The sequence below is a fragment of the Megachile rotundata genome, chromosome 15 (genome assembly GCF_050947335.1).
Source record: "Megachile rotundata isolate GNS110a chromosome 15, iyMegRotu1, whole genome shotgun sequence".
NCBI classification, from domain to species: Eukaryota; Metazoa; Arthropoda; class Insecta; order Hymenoptera; family Megachilidae; genus Megachile; species Megachile rotundata.
The window spans coordinates 4,366,212-4,382,259 of NC_134997.1; the positions used below are offsets into that span (position 1 = coordinate 4,366,212).

At 29.3% G+C, this 16,048-nt stretch overlaps 2 protein-coding genes across 6 annotated transcripts; both read left to right on the forward strand.

Moving 5' to 3' along the window:
* Nucleotides 1-4,292: 4,292 nt before the first annotated feature.
* Rbm13 (RNA-binding motif protein 13) lies at nucleotides 4,293-5,975 on the forward strand. The gene is made up of 7 exons (XM_003706507.3): nucleotides 4,293-4,446; nucleotides 4,510-4,556; nucleotides 4,634-4,777; nucleotides 4,895-5,207; nucleotides 5,294-5,539; nucleotides 5,617-5,694; nucleotides 5,768-5,975. Exons 1-7 carry the CDS (start codon nucleotides 4,432-4,434, stop codon nucleotides 5,900-5,902), a joined length of 978 nt encoding a protein of 325 aa, XP_003706555.1. The 5' UTR covers nucleotides 4,293-4,431; the 3' UTR covers nucleotides 5,903-5,975.
* A 325-nt stretch (nucleotides 5,976-6,300) lies between these two features.
* Nucleotides 6,301-15,114, forward strand: LOC100883931 (post-GPI attachment to proteins factor 2-like). 5 transcript variants are annotated; one of them, XR_013040592.1, is made up of 6 exons: nucleotides 6,304-6,589; nucleotides 7,149-7,461; nucleotides 7,550-7,817; nucleotides 7,951-8,148; nucleotides 8,505-8,722; nucleotides 8,845-15,114. XR_013040592.1 is itself a non-coding variant. In XM_012292834.2 (5 exons), exons 2-5 carry the CDS (start codon nucleotides 7,297-7,299, stop codon nucleotides 8,636-8,638), a joined length of 615 nt encoding a protein of 204 aa, XP_012148224.1. In that variant the 5' UTR covers nucleotides 6,301-6,589; nucleotides 7,149-7,296; the 3' UTR covers nucleotides 8,639-15,114. The 5 variants fall into 5 exon arrangements, 4 of the variants coding, with proteins under 4 accessions (XP_012148224.1, XP_003706582.1, XP_012148223.1 ...); XM_012292834.2 differs by having other exon boundaries at nucleotides 6,301-6,589; nucleotides 7,149-7,311; nucleotides 8,505-15,114; XM_003706534.3 differs by having other exon boundaries at nucleotides 6,305-6,589; nucleotides 8,505-15,114.
* The last annotated feature ends 934 nt before the right edge of the window (nucleotides 15,115-16,048 follow it).

The following is a 16,048-nucleotide window of genomic DNA, read 5'->3' on the forward strand; positions in this document are numbered from 1 at the left end:
CCCATATTCATATGTTGCGCAGAAATGAACAGAATGCGCAGCGGGCATTAAAATTAATGAAACGAATGGAACACGCGTTTTAACGAAAATGTATGTGACCGATCAGGCGGAAACATGCTCTCTCGGACATGGAACCAGGGACATACCAACGCCCCTAGGCTTCCGATATCAATGTGTATCGTATTATACTTACGGAGACTTTTTTGATCATCTGCGAATTCAAAAGTGTGAGGATTTTGTTTGATTTTCGGCAATAATGGTTGGGGGAATGTACCTAGTAGAGTGCTGCAATAGCTGATGTGGAGTAGGTATACTGGTTCTAATATGAAAAATGGCAATCTGGTTATAGAAGGAATGTTAATGCAATGTAGGTTTTTTGGATGTGAATTAACTGGAGACAGGTATTTCGTTATATGACATTTGAACTATAAAAATAACAAATTTTGAAGTTGATAAATTTTCGAATACCTAATTCCCAACCTTACAAGTCCCATGTATACAAATACTCTTATTCTAAAATTTTGGAGTTTAGAAATTTGAGAATTTGAGAACTTGAAAAGTTTGGGAATTTGAGAATTTCGGAATGTCAAAGTTTGAAAATTTTAGGAATTTGAAAATTTGAGATTTTACTGTTTTGAAACTTTGAAAATTTATAAAATTGGGAACTTCAAAAATTTGAAAATATGAGAACTGGATAGTTTGAAAATTTGAGAGTTTAAGAACTTGAAAATTAAGGATTTTAGAACCTTGAGCCAATGAGAGTTTAAGAATTTGCAAATTTAGAAATCTGAATTTTTCGAAACTTAAAAACAAGAGATTTTGGAATTTAAGTACTTGAAAATTTGAGATTCCAGAATTTTGAGACTTTAAAAATTTGAAATTCCAGAATTTTGAGATTTTGAAAATTTTAGTATTTACAAATTTAGAAATTTGGTTTTTCGAAGTTTGAAAGCGCGGGAATTTGGAATTTGAGAACTTGAAAATTTGAGAATTTGAAAATTCGAGGCTTTAAAATTTTTAGATTTTGAAAATTTGAGTATATGTGAATTTAGAAATATGGATCATTCGAAATTTGGAAATTTGAGAATTTGAAAATTTAAAGGTATTTCAAAATTTTTAAATGTGAAAATTTGAAGTTTGAGAATTTGAAAATTTAAGGTTTTCAAAATTTGAGAGCTTGGAAATTTAGAGTTTTACAAATTTGAAAACTTGAAAATTTAGGGTTTTACAAATTTTACAATTACTACAATTGTCTACTATTTTGCTCAAATGAAAATAGATTTATGTAAATTTATCTAACACCAATAAGATAACTTGTTTAAAATGCAAGGTCGAACACATCACTCAATAAGTCTCCGGTCTAACTAAGAAAAATTTTTTTTTAGAAATTCCACTTTAATCATCTATATATTGTACTTTCCTTCCAGTGTGATTTATTGATTCCAACGCTCCTCTAACTTTTCAATTCCCTTTATATAAAACGATTTGTCTTTGCCCCCAAAGTAAGCCTCAGTTTCCGCAATCACTTCTTCATTTGAGTCAAATTTCTTTGCCTGGAGCATTTTTTTCATATCTGCAAAAAGCCAGTAGTCGCTGGGGTCCAAATCTGGAGAGTACGATGTGTGGGGAAACAATTCAAAACGTAATTCATTCAGTTGAACCATCGTGTTCATCGTCTTGTGACACGGCGCATTGCCTTCGTGAAACAGCAAACGCGGCACCCACTTTGAAAACAATTTGTATATGCTCAAATTTTTATGCAAAATTGTGAAGACACTACCTTCTGATATTTTCAAGGCATCAGCTATCTCACGCAACTTAAGTTTACGGTCTTTTAAAACTACTTTGTGGACATTTTTTATGTTTTCCGGAACAACTGCTGATTTTGGGCAACCAGAGCGTTCAGCATCATCGGTGCTTGTACGACCGTGTTTAAATTCAGCATAATAGTCAATGATAGTTGATTTCCCTGGTACAGAGTCCCTATAATGTTTATCAAGTCACTTCTTGGCTTCAATAGTATTTTTTCCGATTAAAAAACAGTGTTTAATCAACACACGAAATTCCTTTCTGTTCATTGTCTTCAAAATTACGAAACTGGGGGTACTAAAATGACTGTAACTTCTAAACTATCGATCAGAATACCATGAAATTTTTACACGTACTGTTTGAAGGTTAGTATTATTCGAAAATAACGTGGGTCTGTCACCAGAGTCGCCATATATGTGTGAGACCAGGGACTTATTGAGTGACGTGTTAGAACAACATACTTTAAATCGCAACCCTAAAAAGCCCTTGCTAATCCAAAATTTAATTTACCTACAATACTTCATACAAATAAATGAATTCATACAAATAATTCTGAAGTTATACTCTGCCATTAGTTTCCACTGATTTGTTTCTGTATTTCTACATCAAATGGCACTCTAAATATAATTAATAAATACCTATTTCATATTGTTATTTTAAACCAAACGGTAAGTGTGAGTCACTTTTCGGATCAACCCCTTTCCGTACTTTGACGAGTCTCACTCGTGACGCATTTACAGCTCAAATGTGACAAACCTTACTCAAACTTTGAACATTCTTCAACTTGAACTTTAAGTCCAACTATATATTGCATTATCAAGGATTCCTGAATATAAAATACTCACAACATTTTAATTTTCTTTGTTCCTTTTAATGTTATAGCCCTGAATAGTTAGTCTTGATTGACGCATCTGTTAAATAAATAGCACGGGAAGGGGTTAAATTAATAAAACTTCCAAAAGAACTTGCAAAGAATCGAATGGTTCCTTAATTAAGAAACTTGATTTGACCCCACATAAATGGGACCACAGAACATCGAACTATATACAGCTAGACACGCAATGACATTTTACCAGTACTAGGGGTTGGTTCCGACGCACGAATATAAATTTGCCCATTATACAGTGATTAGTTTTGCTGGGGTTGCTTCTGCTATCGACAAACCCCTTCTAAATATTCCGATGCGTGTAAAAATCATCTAATTACACGAATACATTTGTTAATACAGGAATATGCAATTAATTACTGCATTTACCGTTATTTGAGAAATTAATATTTGGAATAGAACAATTCTTTATTTCGTATTCACATAATGTTGCATAAAATATTAGAGATACAATTTTTGTTTAACTATATTTGCAGTATAAGGACAATATAGTCTGTGTTATCTTTTAATTGCTTCCCAGAGTGCAGAGATATATTTTTTTAATAAATTGAAAGGGTGGTGTAATATTTCTGCGCAATTTAAAAATGATATTGCGTATTCCATTTGCTAGTGAACTGAATAATCAATGCAATATAAAATTATCTTTTCTGTAAAATAGATCGTTTTTAGGCTTCAATTTCGACTAAAAGAAAACATTTTTTATACTTCATATTTTTTTAAATACTTTTAAAGTATTTTAATAGCTTCATTTTACGTTTTTTAAATTGATATTAACATGCACGCTGTTAGAAAATAATATTAGTAGCGCCATCTGACTGACACATGTAGAACTATCGAAATAAAAAATTAGGTTTTTTTTTGTAAAATAAGGCATTATTTCGTACTCTTGGTGATCATAAATTGTTTTTCGGTTACAATAATAGTGAAAAAATGGTCTTATAATAAGCTCAAGATTCTGTATTCAAAAAGTACGAACAGTATTTTACAGTATAGACTTTAAAACGCTTAGCCATCTAGTAGTAAAATACTGAAACTAACGAAACTAAATTTTGAAAGAAATTGTCTAGTTCAATTCGTTAACACTTTTAGAACATCTTAAAGTTATTTAATATTGCTTACTGAAGAATATTATCATTTATTAAGTCAAAAAGTCAATATTAATTGCATTAGTACAGAAACGAAACAGATGACGTCATCTAGCGTCAAACAAAGTAGAGAACCGTGTTTTTTCTCAAAATGGTCTACTTTTACGCTTTTCGAGATGAGTAGAGTTATTATCTCAAAAGAGCAGAAATAATGTAATCACAACTCGCTGAAAGCATGAAAAACTGTAAATTAAAAAGATTGCATTTTATGAACTTCAAAATGCTTGACCATCGAACGGTAGAAAACGGAAACTAATGAACTAAATTTAAAATACTTTAGCATTTTCCAAAATATCACCGATAACTCATCCCGTATTTATTAATCTTATTTAATGATCTTATTAATTAAATCTTATCGTCATTAAATAATAACTTGACACAACATTGTACAACACAGTCAAACAGAATGATAATATTTGATATTCAAGTTGATTAACACTCTATCACCATCTATCGACAATTTCATTAAATAAAATCATAACATAACCTATAGTACTTATACATTGTGAATGCACGTGTACCTTTCAAAAAATTATTTTATATTTTGAATATTAAGTAGTACACATAAAAATTAAATTGATATAAATAAACATGCAGCATGATGACGTAAGTGTACTGTAATGTACTTATTTCAATTAATAACGTTTAATTTAAATGTAATATTTTTAGGTTGTTTGGAGTGTTATTAACAAGTCCTTTTGTTCCTTCAAAGTAAAGTATGTATATTTTCATTGGAAGACTCAAGAGAAATAATGAATACAGTGTAACGTTATTTTTTGTTTTATTTTTATAGCACAAAGACTCAGAGGTTTTGTCGCAATGAATATAATCTCACAGGTCTATGTAGTAGAGCGTCTTGTCCACTTGCGAATAGTCAGTATGCTACAATTAGAGAAGAAAATGGTATTATATACTTGTATATGAGGACAGCTGAAAGGTAAAAACTTTGTTTGAAGCTTGTGCATCTGAATGGTAACTTAATTTACATATGGATCAATATCGTATGCACATGTTAATTATCAATCACTTGCAATAATTAATGACTTCCTTATAGAATACATTTTCCAAAAAATGCCTGGGAGAAGGTTAAGCTTTCCAGAAATTTTGAAAAAGCTATACAACAGATTAATGAAAATTTATTATATTGGCCTGGTTTCATTAAAGCAAAATGTAAACAGAGATTTCTAAAAATTACACAGTATCTAATACGTATGAGAAAATTACGATTAAGGAGGCAAAAACAAATTGTACCAATTCAAAGAAAGATTGAGAGGAGAGAAAGGCGAAGAGAAGAAAAGGCTCTTATCGCTGCTAAATTAGAAACATCGATAGAAAAGCAACTTATGGAAAGATTGAAACAAGGCATGGTATGAGTTCTTAGAATTGAATCTCTGTTTTTAAATGAAATATTTATTTCCAGAATATTATTAATATATTCCTTTTTCTCTTTTAGTATAATGATATTTATAATTTCCCACAAAGAGTATTCGATAAAGCTGTGGAAGCTGTTGAAGTTGAAGGTGAAAGTGAAGCTGAGAGTGAAGCAGAAGAGGAACTAGCCCAAGAAATTGAAAGAGAAGTAGAACTGGAATTAGAAGCAGATGAAAGAGAAAAGGAAAGAAATGAGCCGCATTATGTAGAAGCAGACACAGATGAAGAGGATGATGAAGATGATTTTGATATTGAAGAAGTGTCCATTGTAATTCAAATATTGCTTATATAAATTACAATTTTTTTGTATATTGCTAACTGTTATACATTTATTGATTTTGTTAGGATGAAGATAGTGATTCAGGACAAAAGGAAGAAGTTATATTATCTGACAATTTTGAGTCTGAAACGAGTGATATTGAGGTAATAAAGATTTCTATCATATTTGTTATTATCAAGAATAAATTATATTTATAACTATGATTATCTACTGCAGGATCTAGTACCTTCTACCAGTAAAAAGGCAAAACATCGAGTCATCAAAAAAGTTAAAACACAAAAGAGATCACGTCCGAGGGTTGAAATCGAATATGAAATGGAAGAAGAAGTACGACAAAAAGAACTGGCATAGTAAATGTATAGTTAGGGAAATTGTAACTATATTTCTAATAAAGTTGATATGAATTTTATAATTTTAAAAATAATCTCTCATTAGCAGGAACTGTATAATCGTTTATTCCGAATAGGATTTCCTAAACTTTCGTGAACAAAGATCCATTCTCGGAAACCGGAATTAGTTAGCTTAAAATATATATTTTACAAAAACAGAAGGTTAAATAAAAAACGTTGAGTATATCTGACTTCGAACAAAAAGAATTTAAAGTTCGCGCTACCGTAAAGTATCCGGCTGACATAAGTATAATTTGTAGATGGCATCTCTTCAAACAGAAATTCGCATACTAGCAGACGACACGCTTGTATACAAGGAATAAGGTAAATTTTCTCGATTTTTCGTACGCAGATCCTAAATGATCATGAATGAACTATTCATTATAGGATATGTAATAATTTTCATAATTTGTGATTAATTCAGAATTATGACATTTCATTGAAGCTTCAATGAAAATAACGCAATAAAACTTCAGTTATTATTCGTACATTGTACAGTGCTGTTTATATTTCAGCTAATGACTCGTGTACATATCTGTATTTCTCAACAAGTAATTGCAATCGAGATCTCAACTACCCGTTAAATAAATTAACACACGTTGTGCAGTACGTAATCAATACATCGTCGTGTAGATATTAAAGTTTAAATGTAATTTCTTTTTTTACTATAATTAAAAACAAAGACGAAGTTCGGTTAAGATCATTTCATGTATTAACAGTGCTCTTGCATTGTGTTCGCTTTTTGTTTTACACAGATCTCAGTTTTAATCGCATATTTTACCCGAAAATATTAAATATCATAATAAATCGTTTCCAGGCAAATGTCATGAACTCTGTGTTACCCGTGACAGTGCTTTTTGTTTGCTATAAATAGAAAAAGTAGGTTATCCGTAAAATCAATTCCGAAAATAGAGCAATTAAGCGAATATGTTTATCGTGTGAAATCTGCATGTTTCAGACAAAAAGTACCTCTCTTGTCATATACTTCTTATTTTTTATCATTGTTACTTTTTGGCTCACAAGTTACCTAATCTAACATATAGCTTTAAGAGTTTTATTTAAAACTAATTAGGTAGCATAAATATTATAAGTAAATGTTATTCTGATAAAATTTGTTTTGCTTTGTGTGTACTTTACTGTTAAATATTATTCATGATCATATTATCATGTTATGATATTACTAATGTAATATTTATTTGTTGTTGCAGGCTTATTATGAAACTTAAAGAAGTATTTGAAACTTTTAATCAAGTTTAAAATGAAGCATGACCCTAATGTAGACTGATTCAGATCTCTGATCTTCCCAAGCTTTTTTCTCATTTTGTGCTTAATGCCAAAATATTAGATAATATCACTATGGAGCAAAATAATGTAGGGAATAGTAAAAGTTCAATATACGTAGCAATTTCATTTAAAAAATTATGTTTGGCAACAGTGTCTTTGCCTCTTGTTACCCTCTTAATTTGTTTCGTTACGGCATATATCTTTCAGCAAGATGATATTCACGAAACACATTGCAGGGTATAAATTCTTACACAGTTGATGTCATAAACTATTACAAAGTATAGTATTCCATAGAATTTATAAAAAATAAATTTCTTTAATTTAGGTTTATAATGTACTTCCATCAATCTCAGCTATTACCGGTATATCTCCACAGAGATATTTGTGGCGTATAAGCATAGCATTACATATTGGTCCTCGTTTGATCATTGCCAGTGTTTATCACTCATATTACTACAAAATACTTAAAGCAATTGAAGATGTACCTTCAAGGATTGTGGGATGTAGGCTTTTGAATTTATGCTACTGGTTAAATATCGCAGAGGTAGCAGCCTTGTGTGGTGTTACATATATCTCCAACAGAGAAAATTATTGTAAGTAACATTATAAGTTTAGTATATTATTAATTAATTACTTTTATTCATTTTTTTTGTTGTCAATTTTTCATTGTACAATTCACAACTGGTAGTACAGTAACAAATTGATAACAGATATATTATTTTTCAGCTGTGCACGAGAAGATCTTCATTGCTTTCATGATTAGCTCTCTTACATATATGCTAATGGCAGTAAGGTTGGGTCGTCTTGTGACGCCAAATGCACAAAGCCTTCAGTACAAACAGGCACTTTTTGTAACAAGTCTTATTAGTACTATTGGACTCATTATTTTCTTTCTAAAACACAGACTACTGTGCCACGATTTGGGTAAGGAAGTTCATATCTTTTTATAAAATTTAATTTAGATAAAATTTAAATTAAAATTAGATAGTTGTTGATAGTATATATAATACTTACACAGAATTAAGTATAGTAGATTCTTGTTTTATTACCATACGTATTGATGGTGGTAGGACTTTATTACTTCAGCATTGAATGAATTAACCCATTCTAATCTTTCCAATTCCAAGAATTCCTTTACAGTCAAATATATGGAAATACAACTGGAGTGTACTATACGAATCAAATGTAAATAAATAATGCTTAATAAATATAAGTAAGTTTCGGTTAAGTTTATATTTTCAGCCATCTCACACAAGATTTATAAATTCTTTTTCTAACAGCATTTAGTTGGTTTTCCTTATGCGAGTATGTGATTGCCTCTGCAAATATGGGTTTTCATGTTACCGTAGTTCTAGACTTTCCCAAGGAGCAGCTGGTTGTTGGAAATGGTTTACCCACCTTAAAGGTGGAATAACTCATAATATTTTATACTTATCATTAACGTATTATTGTCATCAAAAGTGCCTACTGCCACTGTCTGGAAGTGCTATTGCCAAAGGTGAAAAATATACTACACTATGCTAGGTATCCACTAGCATAAACACTGGCAAACATTTCTTAACAAAACACGCATATATTGAATGAAATCAAAACATTTATAAGTAATTGTTACCGTTTTAGGTACGTAATGATGATGGTGATAATATTGATATTACATAAACAACATTAAGAATCTCTAGATTTTATTATAGAATTGTATGATTTTATGATCGGATTTAAATTTTGAAGCTTTTTTTCTGTTATATAATACAGAAACATCACAGACTCAGAAGTTTTATAGCACTTCTTGTAATTTAGATCTCTTCCTCTACTTTTTTTTCAAGTAGAAACGTTTTTTAAAATATTTATTGTGTCATACTTACTAGAATATTAAATACTAAAACGGGGGAAATATTTAATTCGTAAAAAGAAATTTTACTAGAATATTTGAAAGCAGAATATGTAGAAATGTTTTAAACATTGAGTGGATACATAGCTTACTGCTCATTTTTAATTAATTTCGACGAGATAGGATTATCGAACACTTTATTAAGCTACAGATGGATTTTTAACTTAGCATTTCCCCTTGATTGTAGGCGATTTTCATTTGAAAATATACCTACTATTTAAAAGTTAAAAAAAAAAGAAACTTTTTTTAAATCTAGCGCTTCCGAAGTATGGCACTGGTATCTTCCAAGGCAATGAAAATCTTCAATGGCCTTTTAGGTAGCGGATACTTATAGTAGTACCAGACAAATATGTATCCTACATACATACAATAATTAAACAGTCCAAAATAATTAAATTACACATTGAAATTACGTGGTTGATTTAATGAATAATGGAAATATTACAAGGTGACTCATTAATAGTTTAAAAATCTGCTTTTATAGACTTTCTATTTTTCAAAGTGTGATTTCTAGTCCATAACTAAATCTAGTCGTTACCTTTTTTATTTCTTTTCAAGCATCTTTATATCATGGATTTTGATGCATTGTCAGCATGTAGGATGCATTTGTATTAACATGTCTTTCGTCTTTAACGTAGGTACGTTCATTAAATGAGTGTACGTAATCTTAATTTAAGATATTGTAGAAATGTTATTTATCATTGTACAGCTGTATATCATCAGTCATGTATAAAAAAAAAAATGAAAAAAAGAAAAATACTACCACAGCAGTGGAGTAATTTACTTGACATTCGTGTAACTTTGGTCACGGCAATATTATTTTAAGAATGTAAGAATTAATACCCACATTTGTGATCTCTGATATAACATGATTGGCATATTTAAATACACAACTTCAATGGAAATAGGCAATCGTATAACACATTTCTGACCAAGACACCAATAACGTCCAAAGTTATGGAACAAATTAATGAAATTAATTCGAATAACTGTTTATACCAAATTTTATAATCAAGAATCTCATCTTCTTTTTCACGAGGAATATTAAGTGAACAAAACGAAAGTTTGTAATAAAATGACATTGTTGTAGGTGTGTTGGAATCAGTCGTATAAATTCATATACAAACCTGTACAATATGTAAAGATCCGGAATGAATACATGGCGTTACCGCTGATATATTACACTATAACGTTCCTTATACGTTTTATGTTAAACATAAATAGGGACAATTAGATTTCCATGACACACTTTGATATCTTTTTAATTTCGATTGATCAACTGCTAATCATACACTACAATAAACGTCACAGTACTTTTTTTACCAATCGATTGTATACAAAATTATTGTTAAACCGCAAACAACAAAGATAAATCATGTACAGTGAAACAAAACAACATATCTTGAATGGTTCCCATTACAAAACGAGCCGGTGTTTCTGCTCGTTTTTATTTATCCGTGCCAAGTGATATATTAAAGATACTATAAACGTACTAATGATGCCATGTAAATTAAAATCTACCTACAGAATAACTTTAATAAATCACTTAACACTGAAATGGTTAAGATCATTGATTTTCTTTTGTTTCTCTTTAGTTGAATTACATAGTTTGTTAAGTGTAGCTGTACATTACTCGATCGTAGATCAAACACACGCATTGTTAAGCTATTATGCTGTCTTTATAAGACAATTTGCAGGAATAATTTATTCGATGTAAGATAATTATAAGTATGTAAGAAGCTTTGGTAGATTGTTGAGGTACACGTTAGGCTTCTTTAGAGATAATGGCGACATAGCGGTGAGGAGGTTCCTACACTTGTTAACTATTGGTTCACAAACTTTTAAGTATACGAAGGTTTAGAAATTTTCTTATTTGGAGATTTGGAAATTTGATAATGTTAAAATTTAGAGGTTTGGGCACTTGGAAATTCGGTGAATTAAAAATATATAAACTTGGAAGTTTGAGCTTTTGTAAGTTAAGGATTTTGGAGATTTGAACATTTAGAAATTCGTGGATTTGAGAATTTCGAAATTCAGGGATTTGAGGATTTGGAAATTTAAGGATTTAGGATTTTAGAGATTTGGAAACTTGAAATTTAGAAAATGTAGAAATTTGAGAATTTAGAAATTTAGAAACATCCAATTTTTAACCTTTAAATTTCTAAATTTTCAGATTTTTAAAGTTTCTTGTTTACGTACTTAATTTTTCAAAATGGAAGCCAAATGATGAAACTCCTCGAACATGTATTTTTATCTAAGAGAATCCTACGTTGTACCCGAATGTGTTTTAACCCCTCTTCGGATTTCGGGGAGTCGTACCAATTGTTAAAATTAAGCCTAAATTTTAAAATTTACATAATTAATTTCATTAAATGTTTAAACCTCGCAAACACAAATATAAAGTATTCACCCTTAAAATTTACCGTAGCCACAATTTCATCCCATGCAAATTTTATTTTAATATTATTAAAAAATATAACAGTTAATAAACCTAACAATTATAATTATATAAATTTGTCAGTATACTATTAATAGCGATTATCGTAAAAGCTAAGGGTTAAAATTAACCACCTATCCGAACAGGGGTTAATCAGCATTCTAAAAATTCCACCCTTTTAAAATTTGATCGTTAGAGATTAAAATATATGCTTATAGCGTAAGTATCGTTTTTGGATACATAAGCACATTGAAAACATCTGAAACTACGTAGCCTAAATAAAATTCGAACAATCTATCAAAGATTTTTATAAGAATGTATTTCACAATTCGAGAGTATACTGAAGATTGACACGAGTGTACCACGTGATAGTCACAAGTTTCTGTCATTTAAATCCAAACGTGTTAAATGAATGATTAAACTTCTGGCTGACAGCTGGTACATTACACAACATTGTATGCTGTTGTTGTTTCGATAATTGAGCTTGTAAATGATCGATAGATCTTACCACGGTTTATGTAAAGTATCGTATCGGTGCCAGAAGACAATGTGTTGTTGAGGTGCTAGTTGGAACGACCTTGACATGTGTCAGAATCTTTATTTAATTGATGTCAGCCAGTTGGCACGATGACACTGTCACGAATTAGGCTGAACGTCTCCTGCTGCTGGTTTTGAGCAGAGGTTCACATTAATGTAAAGTAGTTCAGAAGCACAGAACATTGCTCTGATCATGAAACAAGATTGTACATTAAAAAAGTATCGAGCTCTTTTGCACTTCGCTACTTCTCACTATTGGTACACATTAGAACGATGCACGCGTTAAATTTAACGAAAAAAAAATAATAATAAAAGAATGACTCGATGATAAGTTGCATGCATTTTACGATTAGCATCTTCGAGAACAGCTATTTTTCTCTGTCGCAAAAACTCGTCTTTGGAAAATGAACTTGTAAATCAGCATGAAACATTTATAAGTTTTAAGAGCGATTAACGAGAGATATTAAATTGTATTCTTGTTAATATAATGTTATTCGTGTTATTTTTCTAGGATTGTAGCGTTCGGTTGTGAGTTGACATTATGTAAACGTTAACTGTCTGCAGAGTATATTTTTTTGTGAATACGCGTAGAAGCTTCAATTTTCAGATAATTGTTGAGGTAACTAGGGTTTAGGGTGAACATGGGTGAAAAAATTATTTTATAGAAGAATTAATGGAGCTCTATTATTGAATATTGGAACTACAGTTTGGGAATTCGGAAAATTGAGAAATTTAAATGTTTGGTTTGAGATTTAGGGATTTACAGATTGAAGAATTTGGGAATTTAGAAATTTGGAAATTTAAGAATTTGGAAATTCAAAAATTTGGGGTTTAAGGATTTGGAAATTTAGATTTTTGGACTTAAGAATTTGGGAATTTAAAAAATTGGAAATTTTAGAATTTATAATTTGAGAATTTGAGATGAAGAAATTTATAAATTGGAGAACCTCAGAATTCAGTAATTTGAAAATTTAACGATTTCCAAATTCGAAAATTGGGGGTTTATAGATTTAGAAATTTAGAAATTTTAGGTTTCACCTATTAGAAAATTAGTTTAAATATTTAGGAATCTCAAAGTTCGGAAATTTAGAAATTAAAAAATTCGGGAATTCAGGAATTTGGGGACCTAGAGATTTAGAAATTTGAAAATTTGAAAATTAAAAAATTTGCAAATCATAGAAACACCGTTATTTTCTCTAAACAACTCACTATTTTTCCTAGGGAAATTACGATTTTGTATAAGATTCGCCTAGTCCACCCTAATAAAAAATCCTAGTTAAATTAACAGAGCTAATTAGCAATAATAACTTGATTACATATCGATCTGCACTTGGTAACTACCGATGAAGAATTTCATTTTTTGACTATTGTAATTTTGCTACGAAAAATGCTTTTTTTTTAATTAGCAGTTTTAAAAATCACTGTACTATTATAACAAAACAGCTTCTTCTTCCTTGAAACATGGATCTTTTTAGATTTAGACGATCGACAGTTCTGTGATAATCGGCACAAATAGCTGTCTTGCGATAGTGTTTTTGTGTTTGTAATCTAGCTTACAGAGTATACGATGTTACTCAAAATTTTTAGAACACCCTTGTTGTTTACTATTCGTTGAACGTAAAGAATACATTAAAGTTATTTTCATTTTGTAGAAGTATAAAATATTTGAAAACTTGAAAGATGGCTATGAATTTTGAAAATATTTCCTGAATTTCTGAATGTTTGGAATTTGAAGATTTAAAGATTTAGGAATTTTCAAGTTTCTTATGGAGTTTTGATTATTTAATATTTTGCAATTTTCAAATTTTGGAACTTAAAAATCTTCAATTTTTCAGATATAGAAATTTAGAAATTTACAAATTCGGTAGTTTGATAATTTGAAAATTTAACAATTTGGTAATTTCAAAATTCGAAAATTTGTGGGTTTGAGAATTAAGGAATTTAGTAATTTGATAATTTGAAAATTGATGGATTTAGGAATTCAGGAATTAAATAATTTGAAAATTTGAAAATTTGTGGGTTTCAAAATTTAGAAATTTAGTCATTTAGGACTAAATGACTAAAGAATTTAGGAATATGGAAATTTCAAAATTTGTTGATTTGAAAATTTGTTAGTTTGAGAATTTATAAATTTGGTCATTTCAAAATTTGATGATTTGAGAATGTATAAATTTGGTCACTTCAAAATTTGTTGATTTCAGAATTTATAAAATTGGTAATTACAAAATTTGTTTATTTGAGAATTTATAAATTTGATAATTTCAAAATTTGTTGATTTGAAAATTTGTTAGTTTGAGAATTTATAAATTTGGTCATTTCAAAATTTGATGATTTGAGAATGTATAAATTTGATCATTTCAAATTTGTTGATTTCAGAATTTATAAAATTGATAATTACAAAATTTGTTTATTTGAGAATTTATAAATTTGATAATTTCAAAACTTGTGATTTGAAAATTTATAAATTTGGTCATTTGAAAATTTGTAAGTTTGAATTAGAAATTTAGTAATTTGATTTTAGAATTTAAAAAACTTAAAACAGTAAAAATTTAGAAACTCTATATAGAAAATTTCAAATTTCAAATTGAGGAATTGCCAATTTTAGTACTTTGAAAATCTGTATAATAATTTATTCGATGAAAAGATAAAAATAAAGTTAAACGAATCTTCAACTTTCGTTCCCATTTTCTGCTTAATTTCTTTCTTGGAGATTCAGTGTTCTAAGACTTTCGAGCGATAACGTACGTACTGTCTTCTATAGAGTACCTAATTAAACTAAACTAATTAAGAGGTAGCAATAATTTAGTTGTTTCTGTTCCAATACTCGTATCCAGTGTTTAGAGTTTAGATGATATTTTTAATTTATAATATAAAATTCGCGCTTGTTCAGGGTACTCGGCTTGAAAATGGAGCATCCAGTTTGTAAAACTTTCGAGATCAGTATAACGATAGTTAATTATATTTACTTTAAAATATTGTAAATTGGTAAATGTAGCGTCGATGAGAGATAAACTGACGATGAAGCACAGATGTACATTGAATGATTTTTCGTTTTACCTTTCTCGATAAATAATAAACGAAATTTTTTTTTTACAGTTCTCTAAATCCACGAGGCGTGGATAAATTATATCCTCAAAGATTTTTTGTTGTATTTTTCTAGTTAAATAATCGATGGTAATTTTTATTTAATATTACAGCGAAGTCTGAATAATAAACAACACTAAATAGTGAGGTTAAATAAATAATATATTATTTTATTTACGGAAGCCTATCCCACATAAACTAAAATTTTATATTTCTTTCGCTTTTTTTATAAAATATGTGAATGTTTGTAGATGATTATATGCTTCATTACTAATTAATGTAACTTTTCAATTGTCTTTATTATGCAATTATTTATTGTATTAAAATTGTACTAGTTTAAATAAACTATTTTATTTATCTATTAAATGTCAGTTATTTTAATTACTTATTAACTATTGATTATTTTATTTGTCTATCACTACTGGTTATTTTATTTGTCTATCACTACTGGTTATTTTATTTGCCTATGAACTATTTGTTATTTTATTTATTGTTTTCCTTGTCTATTAACTATTACCTATTTTTTAAATCTATTATATTTATTTTACTTAGATTTTTCTATCTTATCTATGAATGACCATATAAAATTTTCCAAACTATTAATTATATTTAATTGCGATGATCCAAAAGATTCAAGTTCAATTATTAGCAGAAATCCAGAATGAATAAATTTCGCAAAAGTTAAAAACATTCAATTGAAATGATATTGTGAATTGAAACTTTTACGATAGTCGCTAAAGCTACCTTAGGGGCCATTATCATAATTTCACACGTTTCGTGGAGCGTTTTGTTAAGCCGATTACAGACAATCCTTACGCTCGTTACGTTAATTCCACCGAAGCAACCTTCGTCCTTTCAGGAAATAAAAAATGTACGCG